Here is an 18,800-nt window from a genome sequence, read left to right as displayed (position 1 = left end):
GTGATGATTGGTGTATACTGCAGTCTGCCCCAGGGAGTGGGGGCTAGATGGTGACTGGCAGTAGCCTTGCACTGAGGTGAGGTGGGGTTAGTGGGTGGGGGTTCCCCTGGGTGGGGAGACCCAGAGTGTGGGGGTACTGCCAGGGGGCAGGAGAAAGGGGCACCGGGGTCCAGGAGGGACACGGGGGCCAGCAGTAAGGCGGATCACTGGCCTGCAGAGGGTGCTCCTGGCTGGAAAGTGAGCTAATTCCCAGAGACGACCAGCAGGAGGCGCTGCAGGGATGAGTCCGCCCTGCTACAAGCCCGCTCAGCTCACCGCTGCTGTTGTGAGCATTGTAAACACCTTGCGCATTATCCTGTAGTATGTGCAGAACCTGCAAAAGCAGGCAAGGAGGCGTCGACAGCACGATCACGATAGTGATGAGGACATGGACACAGACTTTTCTCAAAGCACGGGCCCTGGCAATTTAACATCCCTGTGACGGGGAAAATACCACAGCAGCCCAATATGGTAGCACTTAATTTCAGAAAGGGGGACTACACAAAGATGAGGAAGTTAGTTAAACAGAAATTAAAGGATACAGCGCAAAAAGTGAAATCCCTGCAAGCTGCATGGAAACTTTTTAAAGATACCATAATAGAGGCTCAACTTAAATGTATCCCCCAAATTAAAAAACATAGTAAGAGAACCAAAAAAGTGCCACTGTGGCTAAACAACAAAGCAAAAGAAGCAGTGAGAAGCAAAAAGGCATCCTTTAAAAGTGGAAGTTAAATCTTAGTGAGGAAAATAGAAAGGAGCGTAAAGTCTGGCAAATGAAGTGTAAAAATATAATTAGGAAGGCCAAAAAAGAATTTGAACAGCTAGCCAAAGACTCCAAAAGTAATAGCAAAAAAAATGTTTAAGTACATCAGAAGCAGGAAGCCTGCTGAACAACCAGTGGAGCCACTGGACAATCGAGATGCTAAAGGAGGACTCAAGGATGATAAGGGAATTGCGGAGAAACTAAATGAATTCTTTGCATCGGTCTTCATGGCTGAGGATGTGAGGGAGATTCCCAAACCTCAGCCATTCTTTTTAGGTGACAAATCTGAACTGTCCCAGATTATTGCAGAACTCTTAACTGTAGTCTATAACCTATCATTTAAATCAGCTTCTATACCAAATGACTGGATGTGACACCAATTTTTAAAAAGGGCTCCAGAGGTGATCCCGGCAATTACAGGCCAGTAAGCCTGACTTCAGTACCTGGTTAACTGGTTGAAACTATAGTAAAGAACAGAATTGTCAGGCACATAGATGAACATAATTTGTAGGGGAAGAGTCAACATGGTATTTGTAAAGGAAATCATGCCTCACCAATCTACTAGAATTCTTTAAGGGGGTTAACAAGCATGTGGACAAGGGGGATCCAGTGTACTTAGATTTTCAGAAAGCATTTAACAAGGTCCCTCACCAAAGGCTCTTAAGCAAAGGAAGCTGCCATGGGATAAGAGGGAAGGTCCTCTTATGGATTGGTAACTGGTTAAAAGACAGGAAACAAAGGGTAGGAATAAATGGTCAGTTTTCAGAATGGAGAGAGGTAAGTAAGAGGTGTCCCCCAGGGGTCTGTATTAAGCCCAGTCCTATTTAACATATTCATAAATGATCTAGAAAAAAGGGTAAACAGTGAGGTGGCAAAATTTGCTGATGATATAAAACTACTCACGACTGTTAAGTCCCTGGCAGACTGCGAAGAGCTACAAAAAGATCTCTCAAAACTGGGTGACTGGGCAACAAAATGGCAGATGAAATTCAATGTTGATAAATGCAAAGTAATGCATATTGGAAAACATAATCCCAACTATACATATAAAATGATGGGGTCTAAATTAGCTATTACCACTCAAGAAAGATCTTGGAGTCATTGTGGATAGTTCTCTGAAAATATCCACTCAATGTGCAGCAGCAGTCAAAAAAGCGAACAGAGTGTTGGGAATCATTAAGAAAGGAATAGATAATAAGATAGAAAATTATCATATTGCCTCTATATAAATCCATGGTGTGCCCACATCTTGAATACTGCATACAGATGTGATCGCCCCATCTCAAAAGAAAGATATATTGGAATTGGAAAAGGTTCAGAAAAGGGCGACAAAAATGATGAGGGGTATGGAACGGCTTCCTTATGAGAAGAGATTAATAAGACTGGGACTTTTCAGCTTGGAAAAGAGACGACTAAGGAGGGATATGATAGAGGTCTATAAAATGATGACTGGTGTGGAGAAAGTAAATAAGGAAGTGTTATTTACTCCTTCTCAAGAACTAGGGGTCACCAAACTAAATTAGTAGGCAGAAGATTTAAAACAAACCAAAGGAAGTATTTTTTCACACAACACACAGTCAACCTGTGGAACTCCTTGCCAGAGGATGTTGTGAATGCCAAGACTATAACAGGGTTCAAAAAAGAACTAGATAAGATCATGGAGAATAGGTCCATCAATGGCTATTAGCCAGGATGGACAGGGATGGTGTCCCTAGCCTCTGTTTGCCAGAAGCTGGAAATGGGCAACAGGGATGGATCACTTGATGATTACCTATTCTGTTCATTCGCTCTGGGGCACCAGGCATTGGCCACTGTCAGAAGGCAGGATACTGGGCTAGATGGACCTTGGTCTGACCCAGTATGGCCGTTCTTATGTTCTAAGGCCAGAAGATACCATTATGATCAGTCAATCTGACCTCCTGCATAGCTCACAGGCCAAAGAATTTTACCAAGTAATTTCTGTATTAAGTCCATAACCTCTGTTTTGAGCTATCATCACCTCTTGCTCAGCTTAGGGCAAAGGGCAGGGAAACAAAGCAGTAGTGGTGTCACCGAATTTGGTTCAAGTTCTGCTCCAGTAGTCTATCTGGCAGAAAAATCAGTTTTGGTCTGTTCTTTAAGTCAGTAAAGACCAATATTTTGGGTCAGAGCTGCTCCTGGAGCTAGGGGTTCAGCACTATACAGGCGGAATGGTGAGGTTGGAAACTGGACAGAGACCGAGGTTTGAAATGAACACACTTACCCTCCCCAACAAGCAGCATGAGAGAGAGTTTGAACCCCCTTCCTTTCCCCAGCCAATCAACTAACAGGAGTGGCCCAAGGAATGGTTGCAGGCAGTCACTGTTAACCAGGGGGAAAGTGCTAGCTGCCTGAGCTGAGTTCAGGAGGTGGGAGGTGAAGCAGCAGCCTAGAACAGGAGATGTGTGCAAAGCAGAGGAAAAGAGGTCTTTGGAGAAAGAGAGTGGGAAGGCTGGGACCAGGATTTTGACATTAACAATACCAGAGTGTAATAAAACCTAAAACTAACTCTACCAGACCATCGGGAGGTTCTGGAATATCAGCTGAGCAGTCTGGCCAGATAAATGAAACTCAGACATGTGACTACGGTAAAAGGTTCTGCTTTATATAACTGTTTCAGTGGACAAATGGAAAGGCTGCTGCTACAAAACCTTTGTACAGTATCTGCTGTTACAAAACCTTTGTTTGGTATTTACAGTATTTTCTACATATTCTTAAGGAGGTACATTCTTTAAATTAAAGAGACAATGGCAAGATGAACATAATGAACAAACTGTTTTCCTTATCTGTAAATAGCCGAAGTAATTTTTAAAATGTGATTTATTTTTCATCTTTGATACTGTTTGTTTACTTTTGGCATTTGACTTAGTTCAGGGCTTGTCAACTTGCCCTGAAATAACTTTAATTGTCTTTAACCCCAATATAGTTAAACTAATGCAAGAGGGGTGGCTGGACAGCTTTATCTGGTATAAAGAATGGCTAATTTCAGTTTAGCTTAAACAGGTTCCTAGTTGAATTAAAATAAACCAAAATAAGCCACTCAAACTAAAATAAGTGTCCCTACAGCCGTTTGCACCACTAACTAAACAGGTTTAAATTCTCACTGTAAGTTATACTGTTGAAACTATCTTCTATAGTCAAAGAAACCCTTAGACAGTGGTTTCTGCCTTCTCAGTTTCACTTCCTGGTTTTCACACACTAACAAAAGGCTACGAGCCAAGCTTTTCAAAAGGGATTAGTGATTTTGGGTGCCCAACTCAAGACACCGTAAAAGGGCCTGATTTCCAGAAAGTGACAAATGGCCACCCTCTGAAAAACAGCCCTTTTCAAAGGTGTCAAGCTGGACATTCAGAAATTGGGGCATCCAAAATTGCTAGCCACTTCTGAACAATCTTAACCGTCCCAACACTGTGGGGGAATGTTTTCATATTTTAAAGTGCAGAAATCATTGTTATTAGGATTTTGTAAAACATAGAAACAAACAATTTCAGGCTCAGCTCCTCAGCTGGTGTAAATCAGTGTCATGTAATTGAAGTTAATTGAACAAGGTTGATTTATAACAGCTGAGGATCTGGCTCAGTGTTTCTAAACTGCATCTCCCATTAACTCTGTCTTATTGAAACTTCCCCCACCCTACAAATATTAAAAAAAAAAATAAAATACACTGCTTTTCAAAGATATTTTAAACTGCAAACCCTAAATAAAATAGATGTTCGTAACAAATTGACATCATTTTCATATAAACTCCACGTGTTAGGAAAAATAATGCCACATATTTTGATTTGAAAGTGAAACTATTGTGGCTGCAAGCTGGCAGTACAATAACACAGTATCCCATTACTGCTCCCAGGAGAACAGTTGTCACTGAGTTTCTGAAACCAGCTGCGCAATCAGTTCCTTGGCATCCTTCATGCTGGAAGAGATCTCGGAGCCATCCTCTGCCACGTGGGTTCCAATCAGGAACATCTTTCTCTCATCTCCCATTTCAGACAATGCCAGAGCATCATGAATGTCTGTGATGCAATATGCACCTTTGAGATCCTGACCAACAAAGACAAAACAACTCTGTTACTTGCATCCCTTATAAACACCAATTACACCATTCAAGCTCTGAGGCAAAGACCAGTACATTGAGAGTGAATACTGTGAATTGAGGGGAAGATTTTCAAAAGTGTCTAATGGATTTCGGAGCATAAATTCCTATTGTCTCTGTGATCTGTGCTCCCAAAACCCTTCGGCCTTTTGAAAATCTGGCTAGCTCCATACAATCCAAGGGCATGATCCTGTTTTATGCTGTTCCAATGTCTCTGACACCAAGGCTCATCCCTGAACTTGAGAGTCCCCACTGGTAACAGGACCCAATGGATTTCTGGAAGTGCCCACCCATCAGACAGATGCCTGGCCCAAGTAAAAGTCAAGTCATTAGAAAAGCTGAGGCAAAGCAGAAGAAACAAACAGGGTTTTAGTAAGATAAGAGTATCTTGTTTTAGAAAAAAACAGGCATTTTCTTTGTCATATTGATCTAATATAGGTGTGATTCAATACAGGGCGCAGAGCAGCCAAGGAATACAAAGTTATCTTCTGTATTTTAGTGCATTAGGTAGGAGAAAATGTGTCTAGTTGAGAGAAAGCATATTGCAGTTTCCACGTTCCTTCAGCTATGCACCCATTCTATGAAACACAAAGTGCCTAATATAAAGAATCATTTGGGATCCACTAAGTGGACGCTAGTAGGTAACGTGAAACATAGAGATAAATCCCCTCCAGCCCCTAAATTAAATAGTATTTTCCTATGACACTGTACAGACGCATTGCTGAGCCTTCAGGTCCAAGCTGTCAATCAGGGTTAGCCAGTTCTCCATTTTTGCACCTGCAAATTGCACACACAATTTCACATGTGCAATTATTTACACTCCCACTTAGGTCATATGGATATCTAAGCACCTGACCTAAACTGTGAGTGCAAAACCAATCCAGAGATTGTTTTCATCTGCAATTGGGAAGCACAAAATTGAAGATCAGCTTCTGAAATGCCTGGTCTTTAAAGGTTCAAATGTGTTTGGAGAGGTTTAAGTTTCCCTTTTACCTGTTTATTGGCTAGGATCACCACGGGCAGAGTGGAGTCATTTTGGATCAACTGATGAAGAAGCTGTTTAGCCAAAGGGAAGCGCTCATGATCTGCTGAATCCACAACGTATATCAGCACTAGAACCCTGGGCAGGTACATCTTCCAATAGGAACGCAAAGATTCGCTGCCCCCAACTGAAAGAGAACAGTATGGCAGAGCACTCTGTTAGTAACCCAAGCAATGCAGCTACAAGATATGCAATGTGAACACAAGATATTCAGATTAGAGAATATTTGATTTTATGTACTTTTGTTATCCCTTAACAGTTCCTAAATATAAAGGCACCTAATCAAAATATCATCTCCTTATTTTTCAAATGTTAAGCTGTCCTCAGTCTCTGTCTCTCTCTCTCTCTGTTTTTTGGGGAAAAGGGAGTGGGGGAAGCTAGACAGAATAGCAGATTCTCTCCCTGAAAACATTCCTACAAAAGACTACGTCCAAGTGCTTGCTCTTTTATTAAGGCCTAACATTTTCAAACATTTCCTCTAGTTCTGGGGGTCTCTCGGTTTGGGGATCTGACTTGAGACACCCAGGATCTGTTTTTTTCAAAAGTGCTGAGCCCTCCCTACTACAGTCAAGATGCACAGCCATAGGTGCTTAAGAAGAAAATCCCAGTGAACTCACAGAACTATTCCTGTACACTAGGTGAAAGTCATTGCTTCGGATACATTTTACCGACCCTAATAGCTTCTGGATCCTGAGTTAAGCTGTCTCCAATACAAGGACTGCAACACTAGACCTCCCAACTACTCGGCTGAGTCATCCACCAGTAACATAACTGAGCTCAGCCTGCTCCAATCTGCAAAGAGGACTTTTGCATTGCCTGTGGATTTCAGTCGGAGCAATCCCGCAGTACAAGGGTCTGTCACAGGAGTGATCATGCACTGCTACTCTGCGCAGCTTGCCTGGTCCACTCTTTTAAGTGACCAGAGGATCAGAATGTACAAGCTTCCTCTTAGGCAAACTTCAAAGTCATTGCAATGCTCTAGTGGAGGCTGATGTATATTAAGGAACAATTAGAACATTTAGTTTGATCTCCTGTTTAACACAGGCCATAGAATTTCAACTAGTTACTAACAGAGTGCTGAACAACAGAACGCCTCTGTGGATTATTACAACTATAAATATGTTGCATTTATAGCATGCTTTGCAAACATGGGGGCCAAATATTTCACAAATGGTCACTGAGTTGGGCCCCCGTCCTTCCAACATAAGACATCTGGGGCTTGATTTTCAGAAGTGCAAAACTCTAACCGATTAGAATGGAGGCTGTGGGTGCTCCGCACCTCTGGAAATCAGGCCCCTTGGTGCATCATGGTGGCTACCTAAAGTGAGCATGCACATTTGTAAACGTAGGCCTGACTGATCCTCACAAACACCCTCAGAGGTAATACACAGCTAGGGAGACTGACGCACAGAGGGGAAGTGGGTTTTTCAGAGCCATCAAGGGGTAAGAGTCAATGTCAGAGCCAGCAATAGTTCTGTCCCATGTTCACAACCGACCTTTCTATTCTGCTTGACACTTCCCAGCCCCAGGCGCCTGTCGCAGCACCAACGCCTCCTGGCTCAGAGAAGCTGTTCTCCTGGGGGAGCCCAGCTGGACACACTGATGCTGAATGGCAAGAGGCACTGCCTCGGGGCTAGTCTACACTACCACACTGTATCAGCACAGCTGCGACGGTGTAGAACGCCTGAAGACGTGCTATGCTGACAGGAGAGCGCTTTCATGTCGGCATAATTACTCCACCACAACGGTGTGGACACCGCTTTAAGTCAACGTAACTTGCGTCACTTGGGGTGGCTTTTTCACACCCCTGAGCGACACAAGTTACATCGACTTAAGTGGTAGTGTAGACAAGTCCTAGGTCTGGACACATGGCTTCCAAAGCCCCTCCCGTATCTGCTCCGCAGGACAGTGTGACGACAGAGCTAGGAATAAGATCTGGGTTCTCCTGCATGGCAGGGCACAGCAGTATATGCACTGAGTAAGCACAATCCTGCACCCACTGTGCATCCAGATTCCTACAGACTTTATACAACTGGGATAGAGGGTTAGGCTATTATACATCTTACTACACAGGTAAGCCTGGACCATAGGGCTAAACACACAGTCACCCGACCGGCTTCTGACTGCATGTGTGGGGTTCATGTGGGTTGTGGTATCATCACAACCCCTGGGATGCCCCTGGCACCTCAGCAGTGGTTTTGCTGCATTGTATTTGTATATCTGAACTCACAGGGCATTCACACAATTGTGGAACAAGGGTCGGTCCCCCTTACACACGAGATCAGCCATCTTGGGTACTACTGTGGAGTGACTGAGGCCTGGAAAACGGCAGCTTGTTTTTACATGTCTTCACCAAACCTTTGTACCTCAAGTTAACTGACTGTCCATTAACTCGAGGTACTTTAACACACTGAACGTTTGTAGTTTGGCAGAGCCATTTTCCTGGGACAAATGACAATCGTTTGTAGCCTAGAAGAAACGAGCCTTTCAAAAGGGGTGCCTTCACTAGGACAAAAGGTGTGTTCTTAACTCAAGTGAGCTCAGGCCTGGGCTACACTTACAGGTTCTGCCAGTTTAACACACCAGTTTAGTTAAACTGGCAAAATCCTCCTGCTGTGGGCACGGCTATATTGGTATAAAAGTGCTTCTACTGGTATAGCTTATGCCAGTTCAGAGCAGTGGCGTGGCTAGGAGTGGAAATTTCGGTGGGCCCCGACTTTCAGGTGGACAGGCAATGACAGATGGTGGTAGCTCAGCTTTTTCCCCAACGCCACAACTATGCCCCTGGTTCAGAGAACGAACACAAGCTACTCCAGCATAAACTGGAGCCCAGGTTCTAGCTTGTACCCGTAGGGGGTCAGCTCTCCCAGGCTCCAAACCCAGCTCAGATGCTTTTCTGGGTGGCTGGTAGGGATTTGGGCTAACACCCAGGTAAGAGCCCAGGTTAACTGTGCAGTGAAGACATACCAAAAGTTAGCTTATTCAAGTTAAGAACACACCATTTCTCCTACTGAAGACCAGGCCAAGATGTTCACAATCTTGAGTTAATTGGCAATTAATTAACTCAAGGTAGAAAAACCTCCAGTGCTGACCAGGCCTGTGATGTCAGCATACAATTGACTTCAAATCCTTTGAATGTTCATATTGGTCAAGGGGGGGTGGAATTCTTCACTTGTTTCGGGGGGAGGGAGGTCACGTCTGCTTAAATGCAGGGCCCTGTCTGTGTATTGGGCACCACGCTGGATCTAAAATCTGCAGCAAGGGCCAGGGTCCAGTGCAGGCCAGAAATTTTGGAGCAGCTTCAGGTACATTCGAAAAAGGAGGATTCCTTGAATTAAACACAAACACAGATAACACCAGCCATGATAATATCTCTGATTTATATTGATTTGAAAGTCACTCTGTTTTATGCAGCTTCTAGATTTCCAGCAAGCCCTGGAATTTTGTTCTGAAAACACAGATCTGGACACACAAGTTATGGACGGAGGCTGGAAGGTTTGGGAACTGCAGAAAAAACAGCTGGAATTAGGGCACCCAGGGTATGGCTACACTTGCAGATGTACAGCGCTGCCTTCGTACAGCTGAGTAGGGGAAGCGCTGCAGTCGGTCCACACTGCCAGCGCACTGTCATGGCCACATTTGCGGCACTTGCAGCGGCATTGGGAGCGATGCATTACGGGCAGCTATCCCACAGAGCACCTCTTCCCATTCTGGCGCCATGGGTTGTGGGAAGGGGCCAGGGTGGGGCGGGGCATTGTGGGTCCTGTCCCAACACCCCGTAATGCATCGCTTCGCATCCCAGCAATCCCTGTGTTTCCGTCCACATTTGGAACCATTTAGCGCCATCTTTCAACGCCATCTTTCAACGGTTTCTGTGCAGCGCGATCTGTCTGCGGGAAATAGAGCCCGAACTGCTGAGGAGTATGCTGACGAGTCTCTCCAGCACATCACGTTTGGCAGTTGAGCTATTCCTTAAGATCCAAAGTGACAGTGAGGAGTCTGACGATGATAGCGAGTCGCGTAACGCGTACGACACAAAATCGCTTCTGGCCTTCACGGACATGCTCAGCACCGTGGAACGCCGCTTTTGGGCTCGGGAAACAAGCACCGAGTGGTGGGATCACATCGTCATGCAAGTCTGGGATGACGAGCAGTGGCTGCAGAACTTTCGGATCAGAAAAGCCACTTTCATGGGACTGTAAAAAGCAACAGAGTCCTGTGGCACCTTCTAGACTAACAGATGTATTGGAACATAAGCTTTCGTGGGTGAATACATGCGTCTGACAAAGTGGGTATTCACCCACGAAAGCTTATGCTCCAATACGTCTGTTAGTCTAGAAGGTGCCACAGGACTCTTTGTTGCTTTTTACAGATCCAGACTAACACGGCTACCCCTCTGATACTTTCATGGGACTGTGTGAGGAGCTTGCCCCCACCCTGCGGCGCAAGGACACGAGATTGAGAGCTGTCCTGCCGGTGGAGAAGCGGGTGGCTATTGCAATCTGGAAGCTGGCAACTCCAGACAGCACCGATTGGTCGCTAACCAGTTTGGAGTGGGAAAGTCGACCGTTGGAATCGTGTTGATGCAAGTTTGCAGGGCCATTAATCACATCCTGCTCAGAAGAACCATGACTCCAGGTAACGTGCAGGACATTGTGGATGGCTTTGCATAAATAGGGTTCCCTAACTGTGGAGGGGCGATAGATGGGACGCATATTCCTATTCTAGCACCACCCCACCTAGGATCCGAGTACGTTAATCGGAAGGGGTATTTCTCTATGGTTCTCCAGGTGCTTGTGGATCACCGTGGGCGTTTCATGGACATTAACACAGGCTGGCCCGGAAAGGTGCATGACGCACGCATCTTTTGGAACACTGGCCTGTTCAGGAAGCTGCAGGCCGGGACTTTTTTCCCAGAGCGGAAGATCACAGTAGGGGAAGTCGAAATCCCCATTGTGATCCTTGGAGACCCTGCTTACCCGTTAATGCCGTGGCTCATGAAACCCTACACAGGGAGCCTTGACAGCAGCAAGGAACGGTTCAACTACAGGCTGAGCCGGTGACGAATGACTGTGGAGTGTGCTTTTGGCTGTTTAAAGGGCCGCTGGCGATCTCTGTATGGGAAGCTGGACTTGGCCGAACACAGCATCCCCGCGGTTATATCCGCGTGCTGTACCCTCCATAATATTTGTGAAGGGAAGGGTGAAAGATTCGGTCAGGCATGGACCTCTGAGGTTCAACACCTGGAGGCTGAATTTGCACAGCCAGAGAGCAGGGCTATTAGAGGGGCCCAGCACGGGGCTGCAAGGATTAGGGATGCCTTGAGGGAGCAATTTGAGGCTGAAAACCAGCAGTAATGTCTGGTGCCCTGCACGGGAGTGAAGTGCAGTGGTTACAATGTTAGTAGGTATCTGTGTTTGCTATGCTGATTTGCAGTGCCTGTTTCTTTCCTGGGCTAAGGTATCTTTTACTTTATGCAATAATAAAGAATGTTTTCAAAGCCAAAAAATCCATTTATTGAAAAGAAAATTCATTTATTGAAAGAAACACAACTGTTTGGGAAACAGAAAGGGCAAGGGGGTGGGGTGGGGAATGGTACAATCACAGATTTGTGTATGTCCTGTCTGGAGTGCTGTGCAATGAGTGCTGCACTTCAGGATGGCTGTACTGCATGGTGATGGGGGTTGAGTGCAGTGGGTAAGGGTCGTAGTTTTCAGGGCTGGGTGGTGAAGATACAGGTGTTGGAGGCAGCTGGTGGCGGTTAGAACCCGGATGTTTCTGGAATCTGGAAAGGGACACTTTCCCCAAATAATTCCTATTTTACAGATGGGGAGCCTAAGTGTTACACACACAGAGCCTAAGTGGTCTGCCCAAAGTCACACAGAGAGTCTGTGTCAGAGCAAGGAATTTACCCAGATCGCTCAAGTCCTAGGCTTGCCCTAGCCACTGGGCCATCCTTCCTCTCTCTAAATCCCTTCTTCCTCATGAATGCTAAGGATTGCTGCATCCTTTAAATCCTACTCTACCACCAGGAGTCAGGTGCTCCCAGTCTGGAAATATTACAGTGGCCTCTCCCACAGACACATCATTAATTGCTATGGAGATAGTGACACAGTGGCACACAGATTTTAAAGGTATTTAAGCTCCTAGTGGTGTTTTTGAAAGCACCTAAATAGCCAGGTAGATAACGAGATTTTAAAAAATATATATATATATATCAATTTTTTTATTGAAGTTAATTTTTTAAAAAGAAACAAAGTATATCTGTTCAAACAAATCTCATATAATGACAATTTCAGTTAAGGCCTAAACTTTACTATAATCTATTTAAACCATTTTCATTACATAAAAAAATAATATTCAAGCAATACTTGTTTGCTGCCAAGTTTTAAAGACAGTCAGACCACTGAACTGGTGCAAGTCTCTGGCTAAGCAGAGTTTGCTGAAGTGCTAAACAGCAGTAGTGCAAGACAGCAGTAGCCTCTTCTGCAAGTGCAGAGAGAATATTTTCTTTATTTCCGTTTATTCAATTAGTTCAGTTAAATGACTAGCGCATTCAAAGTTAAAAAAACAACTAGAGCTGAAAAAGGAGGAAAGTTTGTTCACCAATCTATGAATAAAACTGAAGCATGAGAGGTTGAGATCTGCTAGTTCTAAAATCTTGAAGGACATGGTGACCAGAATCAATCAGTTCAATGCACTAGCTACAGATCATACTTCCTTTGTTTATTAAATCAGTTTTAAAAACAAAACATGTTTTGATCAACTTAATTTTTTTCCCTCATGAATCTAGCAGGGTAGTTTTATTTAGCTAACAGAAAATTTTAAAATGCTGATTTTGTGCATTTAATTGAATTCCATTTTCCATCCAAATGCAGCCTGACATAGATCACAAGTAAACAAATAATTATCATCTAGTAAAGGAGAAATGTGTCCATATTTTCTAACATAATAAAAAGAAGTAAAAATTAAGAATCTGAGTAAATGTAAGCAAAGCTATATAATTGCTTAAATAACTATGTATCGCTATGGTATATTCTCCTGGTTAGCAAAAAAGTAGTACCAAAACATACCTCAGCCTTTCTTTAGGAATATAACTAGAAAGTACAAATACAAAACAAAATTAAAATTGATTATTTAAATCAAAGCTTCCTGCTTGCTGATTTAAATCACTGATTTAAAAATCAACCGTCCCTGCACAGACACTTTTGAAAATCCCACTAGGCACCTGAATACCTTTAAAAATCTGGCCCTATATTTTCTAAATACTGGATTTCTGTTTGCTTGGTTCCTTTTAGTTCTCATAAAAGATGCTGGCCTGACAGACCAGGAAACTTCTATTTATCCACCAATGAGGTAAACAGGTAACACCATAACCTTCTATAGACTGCCCTGCCAACACACCCCACCCGTTCTAGAGAACAGAACCCGTCTCTATGTACATTCAGTTATTATTATAGGTGGAGCATGAGCAAAGTTACATAAAGGTTTCCATTCTGTTGCTTACAATTTGTTAATCTTTTCTGTTCTGGCTGAATATAGGCAGGGATGTTCTTCATCTGGGAGTGACATTGTTCCCCTTAAATTTTAGTCAAAACAGATCAGTAGTTTCCAGAACAAAGAACATGGAAAAAAATATACCTTTTCAATTATCAAGAAAAGAAAGTAACTTTTCTCTAACAGCTCTAGCACATCCACGGTACATAGTAAGAACTAGACATTTGGGGTAGAGATAATCCCGTGGTTACAGCTGGGCCTGCCTTTTGGTGGTTATGATCTGTTAAAGTTATAAGTATTTTTAAAATGTGCTTGGAACATGTGTGCTGGATTTGGTAATGCGGTTTTAACGTTTGCCAACATTCTCCTGGTTCAGCATGTGTGCATAACACAGAAAATACCACAGGCCACATAAGTAAATAGATTAGATAGGGCGGTGCAGATTTGACTGACAGAAACTGAACAAAGACATCTCATTTCACAGAGGTCACTAAAGAGCCACCAGTTAGCAACAAACATCAGTTACTACCAGCCAGGCCTGGATAGGAAAGGGCAACTCTGAAAGGAAAGGTTCTGTCAAGTACTGCCAGTCACCTGAACCAAGCAGTTCCACTATACAAAACTGCTTTGGATATTAATATAATGCATGCTTTGGGCTCAGCCAGAGCATCCTCCACTTCCTTCCAAGTCAATGGAAGGTGCATGTGCTAAATACCTCTCAGTGGATGCTTTGAGGATCAGGGCCCTATTAAGAAACTGTTTCAGTTGGATATTACAAATAACTTGAACGTACTATAGCCAGAAACAAAGTTGCTTGACTGTTTTCATACACTGAACTATTGTACATTTTTCCCCATGAAAATTAAGTTTTTAAAATAGGGTGATCAGACGTCCCGATTTTATCGGGACTGTCCCGATATTTGCTTGTTTGTCCCGCGTCCCAACCAATGTTAGGTCGGGACACTGGACAAACAAGCAAAGGCTCCGGAGCCCGGAAGAGCTCGCGCCCCCCCCGCCCCGACTCCACCCCTTCCTTCCCCCATTGGCTCCCTCCCCGAATCCCCACCTCTTCCCCAGGCACGCCATTCCTCCTCCCGCCACAAGCGCTGGAGGGAGGCTCCGGAGACGCAAGGGGAGTGCGGGGCCAGGGTGAGTGAGAGTCTGGCCCAGCCCCGTTCGTTCCCCTGCGGGACCCGAGCAGGACGGGGGGGCTGGGGCCTGCTGCCCCCACTCCGGTGCCGCCACGGGATAGCACCAGCTGGGCAGCAGCCCAGACGCGACTGGCCTGGGGCTGGGCGCAGCGTGCGCACTGCTGGGTCCCCGCAGCAGGCCCGGGCTCGGGGGGTTCACGGGCGCCAGAGCCGCAGCCGCCGAGCTTGGCCATCGGCCGCTTCCTCCCCCCACGGCAGTGGGAGCTGCAGCAGCGGCTGCTCCCGAGTCCCGCTGCCCAGGGGGGGAGAACAGCCGCCGCCTGGCCCCGCGGGCCGCCCCCCTCCTCTCCCTCTAGGTACCGCCCGACTGAGTCCTGCCTGCACTCGGGGCCAGGCCGGACTCTCACTCACCCCGGCCCCGCGCTCCCCCTGCGCCTCCGGGGCCTCCCTCCAGCACTTGCAGAGGGAGGAGGAAAGGGGGGGTTGTTTTTTTGCTCTGCCGCCATTTTTTTTTTGCTCCGCCCCCCCCCCCCCGTCCCGATATTTTACCTGAGTGATCTGGTCACCCTATTTTAAAATCTCCAAAGTGGTCACAGCAGTTTCCTGTTTGTAGACTCAGTCTGCATGCAGAGTCCACCCTGTCTGGAGAAAGGAAGGGATTAGCCAGAGTCCAAAGGGGCTCCAGTGTAATGGTCATTAAGAATTAGAACAGTTAGAGTTCCTGTGGTAAAAACTTTACAAACATCAGAGATTCCTTATTCTGTCCTAGCCTTAGAGTGATTACCTAGCCCTCGTCCCAACACTAGACTTAGCTAGACACGTTCTCTAGTGAAAAACACTAATTCATAGCTGTAAAACACAACTTTCTTCAACAGTGTCATTGTCTGGGGTTACATTAGCGTTCTCTCACACTCAGCCAAAGTCATCCCTAGTATAACTTCACTGGAGCTATGCCAGAAATGAATTTGGCTCCATATTTCCATTTAGCATATGTGCACACACTCATGCACTTTGATGCCAATGTATTTTCTTAAGCAAGGAACAATGTAGAAAGATGTAATCCGTTAGTAAGCACTGTAGCCATAGTGTCTTCACAGTGTCCCAGAGGACAGTGTGATAGCACATCTCTGAAATTGGAAGGATTAAAAATGGAGGGTTTATAGAGGGATGGTTAGAAAAAAGGGAGGTTGTGGTTATAAAAAAAATAAGACACCAACTATGTACCCAGCAAAATAGAAAGAGGACAGACAGATATTTGGTCACCTTTTATTTTATACTCAGAAAAAATATTGCAAAAAACCCAGCACCCCCATCCATTTTTTTTAATAGTACCATTTGATAGACATGCCTGGTCTGTTAAATACGTGTATAGAGAGATTTCACTCAATTTAAAAAAATCACTAGAAACGACATGTTGTAGGTGTTGTAATGATGCTCACCCTGTTAAACAGAAAGATCTGATTACTATATTCCTGTATAATGTCTCTTTAGACAAAAAACTCGCTGCTGTAATGATTATTTTGTTTCTGATACTTATGTGGCAAGGATCTGTAAACTTGTTAAAACTTCCTAAATAAAGCATTAAAAAAACGAAGGGTCTAAGCGTTCTTTCTAAAGCAAAGCTCCCATTAAGTATAATGAGAATTTTCCTTGTGTTGCTTATTAAAATGCACGCACTTACTTTCTAAGAATTCCATCTTGGCCTCTTCGGTGTTGATGCAGACCGCGTTGATGCCCTCTGTGGGAGCTGTACTTCGCTTCACATGATTTGTGGCCAGTGAGTGGAGAACACTGGTTTTCCCTGCTCCATCCAGGCCCAATACTAATATCTGTTTGCTTTGGGGTTTTCCCTGTGAAATAAGGAGCAGCATGTTCACTAGTGCAGCAGGAAGAGGGTGAGTAGGCTGGTCAGCATACAAGTCTGCAGAGAATCACGCTATGAAGCATTAAACATTTTGTAGGGCTAGCATACAAGGAAGCAAGAGAACTGATCTGTCTGTGTGTGGCTATAAGAGAAAAAACCCAAATATTTGTCAAACTCTAGCAAGATGAATGCAGTAGGGGCCTATGCCGGCACTAGGAATAGAAAGGCTCAGAAATGCAGGGACGTCCTTCGGCATACGCAGCATACATGGCTGCGTAGGACACCTGAAAATTTGGGGCACCCCCTGGGTCTTGGTGTCCACCCTCCCGCCTCTTCTTATCCCTGTTCTGACCCTTCCTGCAGGCTCCCACAGCCAGCTGCTGCTGCCTGGTGAGTCTTCCTCCAGAGAGGATCTAGTAACTTAAAAGTGAAAAAGCCTCCAGCCGCCAGACCTATTAGCACAACATTGAAACTTACAGAGCCAGTCAAGTGGTAATGAAGCCATTTAACGCATTTACCAACCTCCAGGTATATACTGTCAGTTTCTGAATGTGCTGACCAAAACAGTTGTGCATTACTGTAATATTTACTCAGAACATGTTAGTCTACAGGACCTTAGTTTAAAATTTGCTTGAAAAATATTTCATTAGTGTGTTGTTGAAGATTATAAAATCACATCTCTAAAAAATCCTTGCATAGATTTTTAGATGCACAATCTGAGTATTCATCTTTAGCCTTAAATGCTTGGATCTTCAGACATAGTTTTCTAAATAAATCTTTCAAAAGACCCCTTATCTAAAATACACATTTTAATTTTAATTACTATACTAGAAAAAACTTGCTTCCAAAGTCTTCCTGTCCTTTCTGTCCATCCCTTTCTCCCTTCACCCCCCTGTTGAAGAGAGCCCTTAAAGGGACAACACCCCTTTCCTGCCAGATAGCTGACAAACGAGTTTCCCTTTCTTTACTTCTGACTATTTGATGAACTAGTTTTTAAGAGAACCCACTAGCAAAATCAGTACCTTAGTAAGATATAAAATCCTTTGTTATGCCTAAAATCTTTGGAAACATCTTTTTTAAAGTTGGTGAAATTTCATAAACATGTCTGTTATGGAGATCACACAGTAAATTAGTGTTCCCTTTTTCTAAAAGCATAGAACATTGTTATGAACACACTAAACCTCTGTGACTGATTAATTTAAAAGAATGTCTTTGTTTCAGTGAGATAAATATGTAGTAATCTGGACTGATGACTTTATGAAGACTTAAGAGTACATTTAAAATATAAAATCAGCTTAGAAATACTGATTAAGAAAATGTCAAACAGAGAAGAGCTGCATCATGTAGTCCATAATATTGAATGTTGTATTCAGCAGGACAGCTGACTTGCCCTTACTACAAAGTCTTTGCCAATAAATCTCAGACAAACTTCAGGGTACATCAAGAAACCCGTTACTGACATATTTTATTCCCAAGTTTAGTGCTTTTAATTAGGTACCTTCTGCATGTCCAGTCTTCACCTTCTGGCATGCAGTGGAAAACATGCTCCATTTTCTTTAGAAAGAAATTGCAGAAGAATGTTTTTTTCAAATGTCACTTGCTTCATTTGGGTTCAGGGATTTGGCTGGAAGGGGTGATCAGGGAGGGGGAGGGAAGAGAGGAGGGAGACAGTGGGGAGAGGGCGGGGCCTGGGGCAGAACAGGGGTGGAGTATGGGCAGGGCCACAGGCAGAAGAGGTGGGCTGGGGAGCTAGCCTCCCCAAGCGGCAGCTTCGCCCACCGCCCGTGACAGCAGGTAAGAGCGGGTCAGCTTCTGCACACCCAGCGTGCGCTGCAGTCTCCTTAGGCAGGGGCCGTATTCACAGAGCTGAATGCACCGGCGCCGCACATTCTGCGTGCGGGAGAGGGTACGGGGGTCTCTGCGGGGAAGTGTGACTCTCCGCCGCCGTGAGGCGGGCCAGGCGGCTCGGTATCCTTTGCTGCCTTGTCCCTCCCCCCCGGGCTGCGAGCCCGGACTGCCGTCGGGCATAGGAGCACCGGTTTAATAATACTGCATAGGGCCCCATAAATCCTAAGAATGGCCCTGCAGAAATGTATCAAATTAGACCCTGATCCTGCAAATAGCTACGCATACGCTTTCTTTATACACTGAGTAACCCCACTGCCTTCAATGGGACTACTCAAAGTGTGTGAAGTTAGCTCGTTGCAGGGACCTTACAGAGACATCATCAATTTGTTTGGAACTCCTTCCGTTTTCCAATATCACAGTCATTCTGTAATAGAGAACGCGCCCTGCCTGCAAGGTGAGTAAGGCTTGGTCTACACTAAACCCCC

At 44.7% G+C, this 18,800-nt stretch overlaps 1 protein-coding gene across 1 annotated transcript; it reads right to left on the bottom strand.

Annotated features, from left to right (window-relative positions):
• Positions 1-3,404: 3,404 nt before the first annotated feature.
• On the bottom strand, positions 3,405-16,489 carry ARL9 (ADP ribosylation factor like GTPase 9). Its single transcript, XM_026653349.1, has 3 exons — positions 16,285-16,489; positions 5,907-6,082; positions 3,405-4,861 (listed from the first exon to the last, which is right to left on the bottom strand). The coding sequence occupies exons 1-3, from the start codon at positions 16,472-16,474 to the stop codon at positions 4,682-4,684; spliced, it is 546 nt and encodes a 181-aa protein (XP_026509134.1). The 5' UTR covers positions 16,475-16,489; the 3' UTR covers positions 3,405-4,681.
• Positions 16,490-18,800: the final 2,311 nt, after the last annotated feature.

Source organism: Terrapene carolina, unplaced genomic scaffold (genome assembly GCF_002925995.2).
Source record: "Terrapene carolina triunguis isolate 2854851 unplaced genomic scaffold, T_m_triunguis-2.0 Scaffold136, whole genome shotgun sequence".
Taxonomy (NCBI): domain Eukaryota; kingdom Metazoa; phylum Chordata; order Testudines; family Emydidae; genus Terrapene; species Terrapene triunguis.
This window is presented reverse-complemented; position numbering and strand designations above follow the sequence as displayed.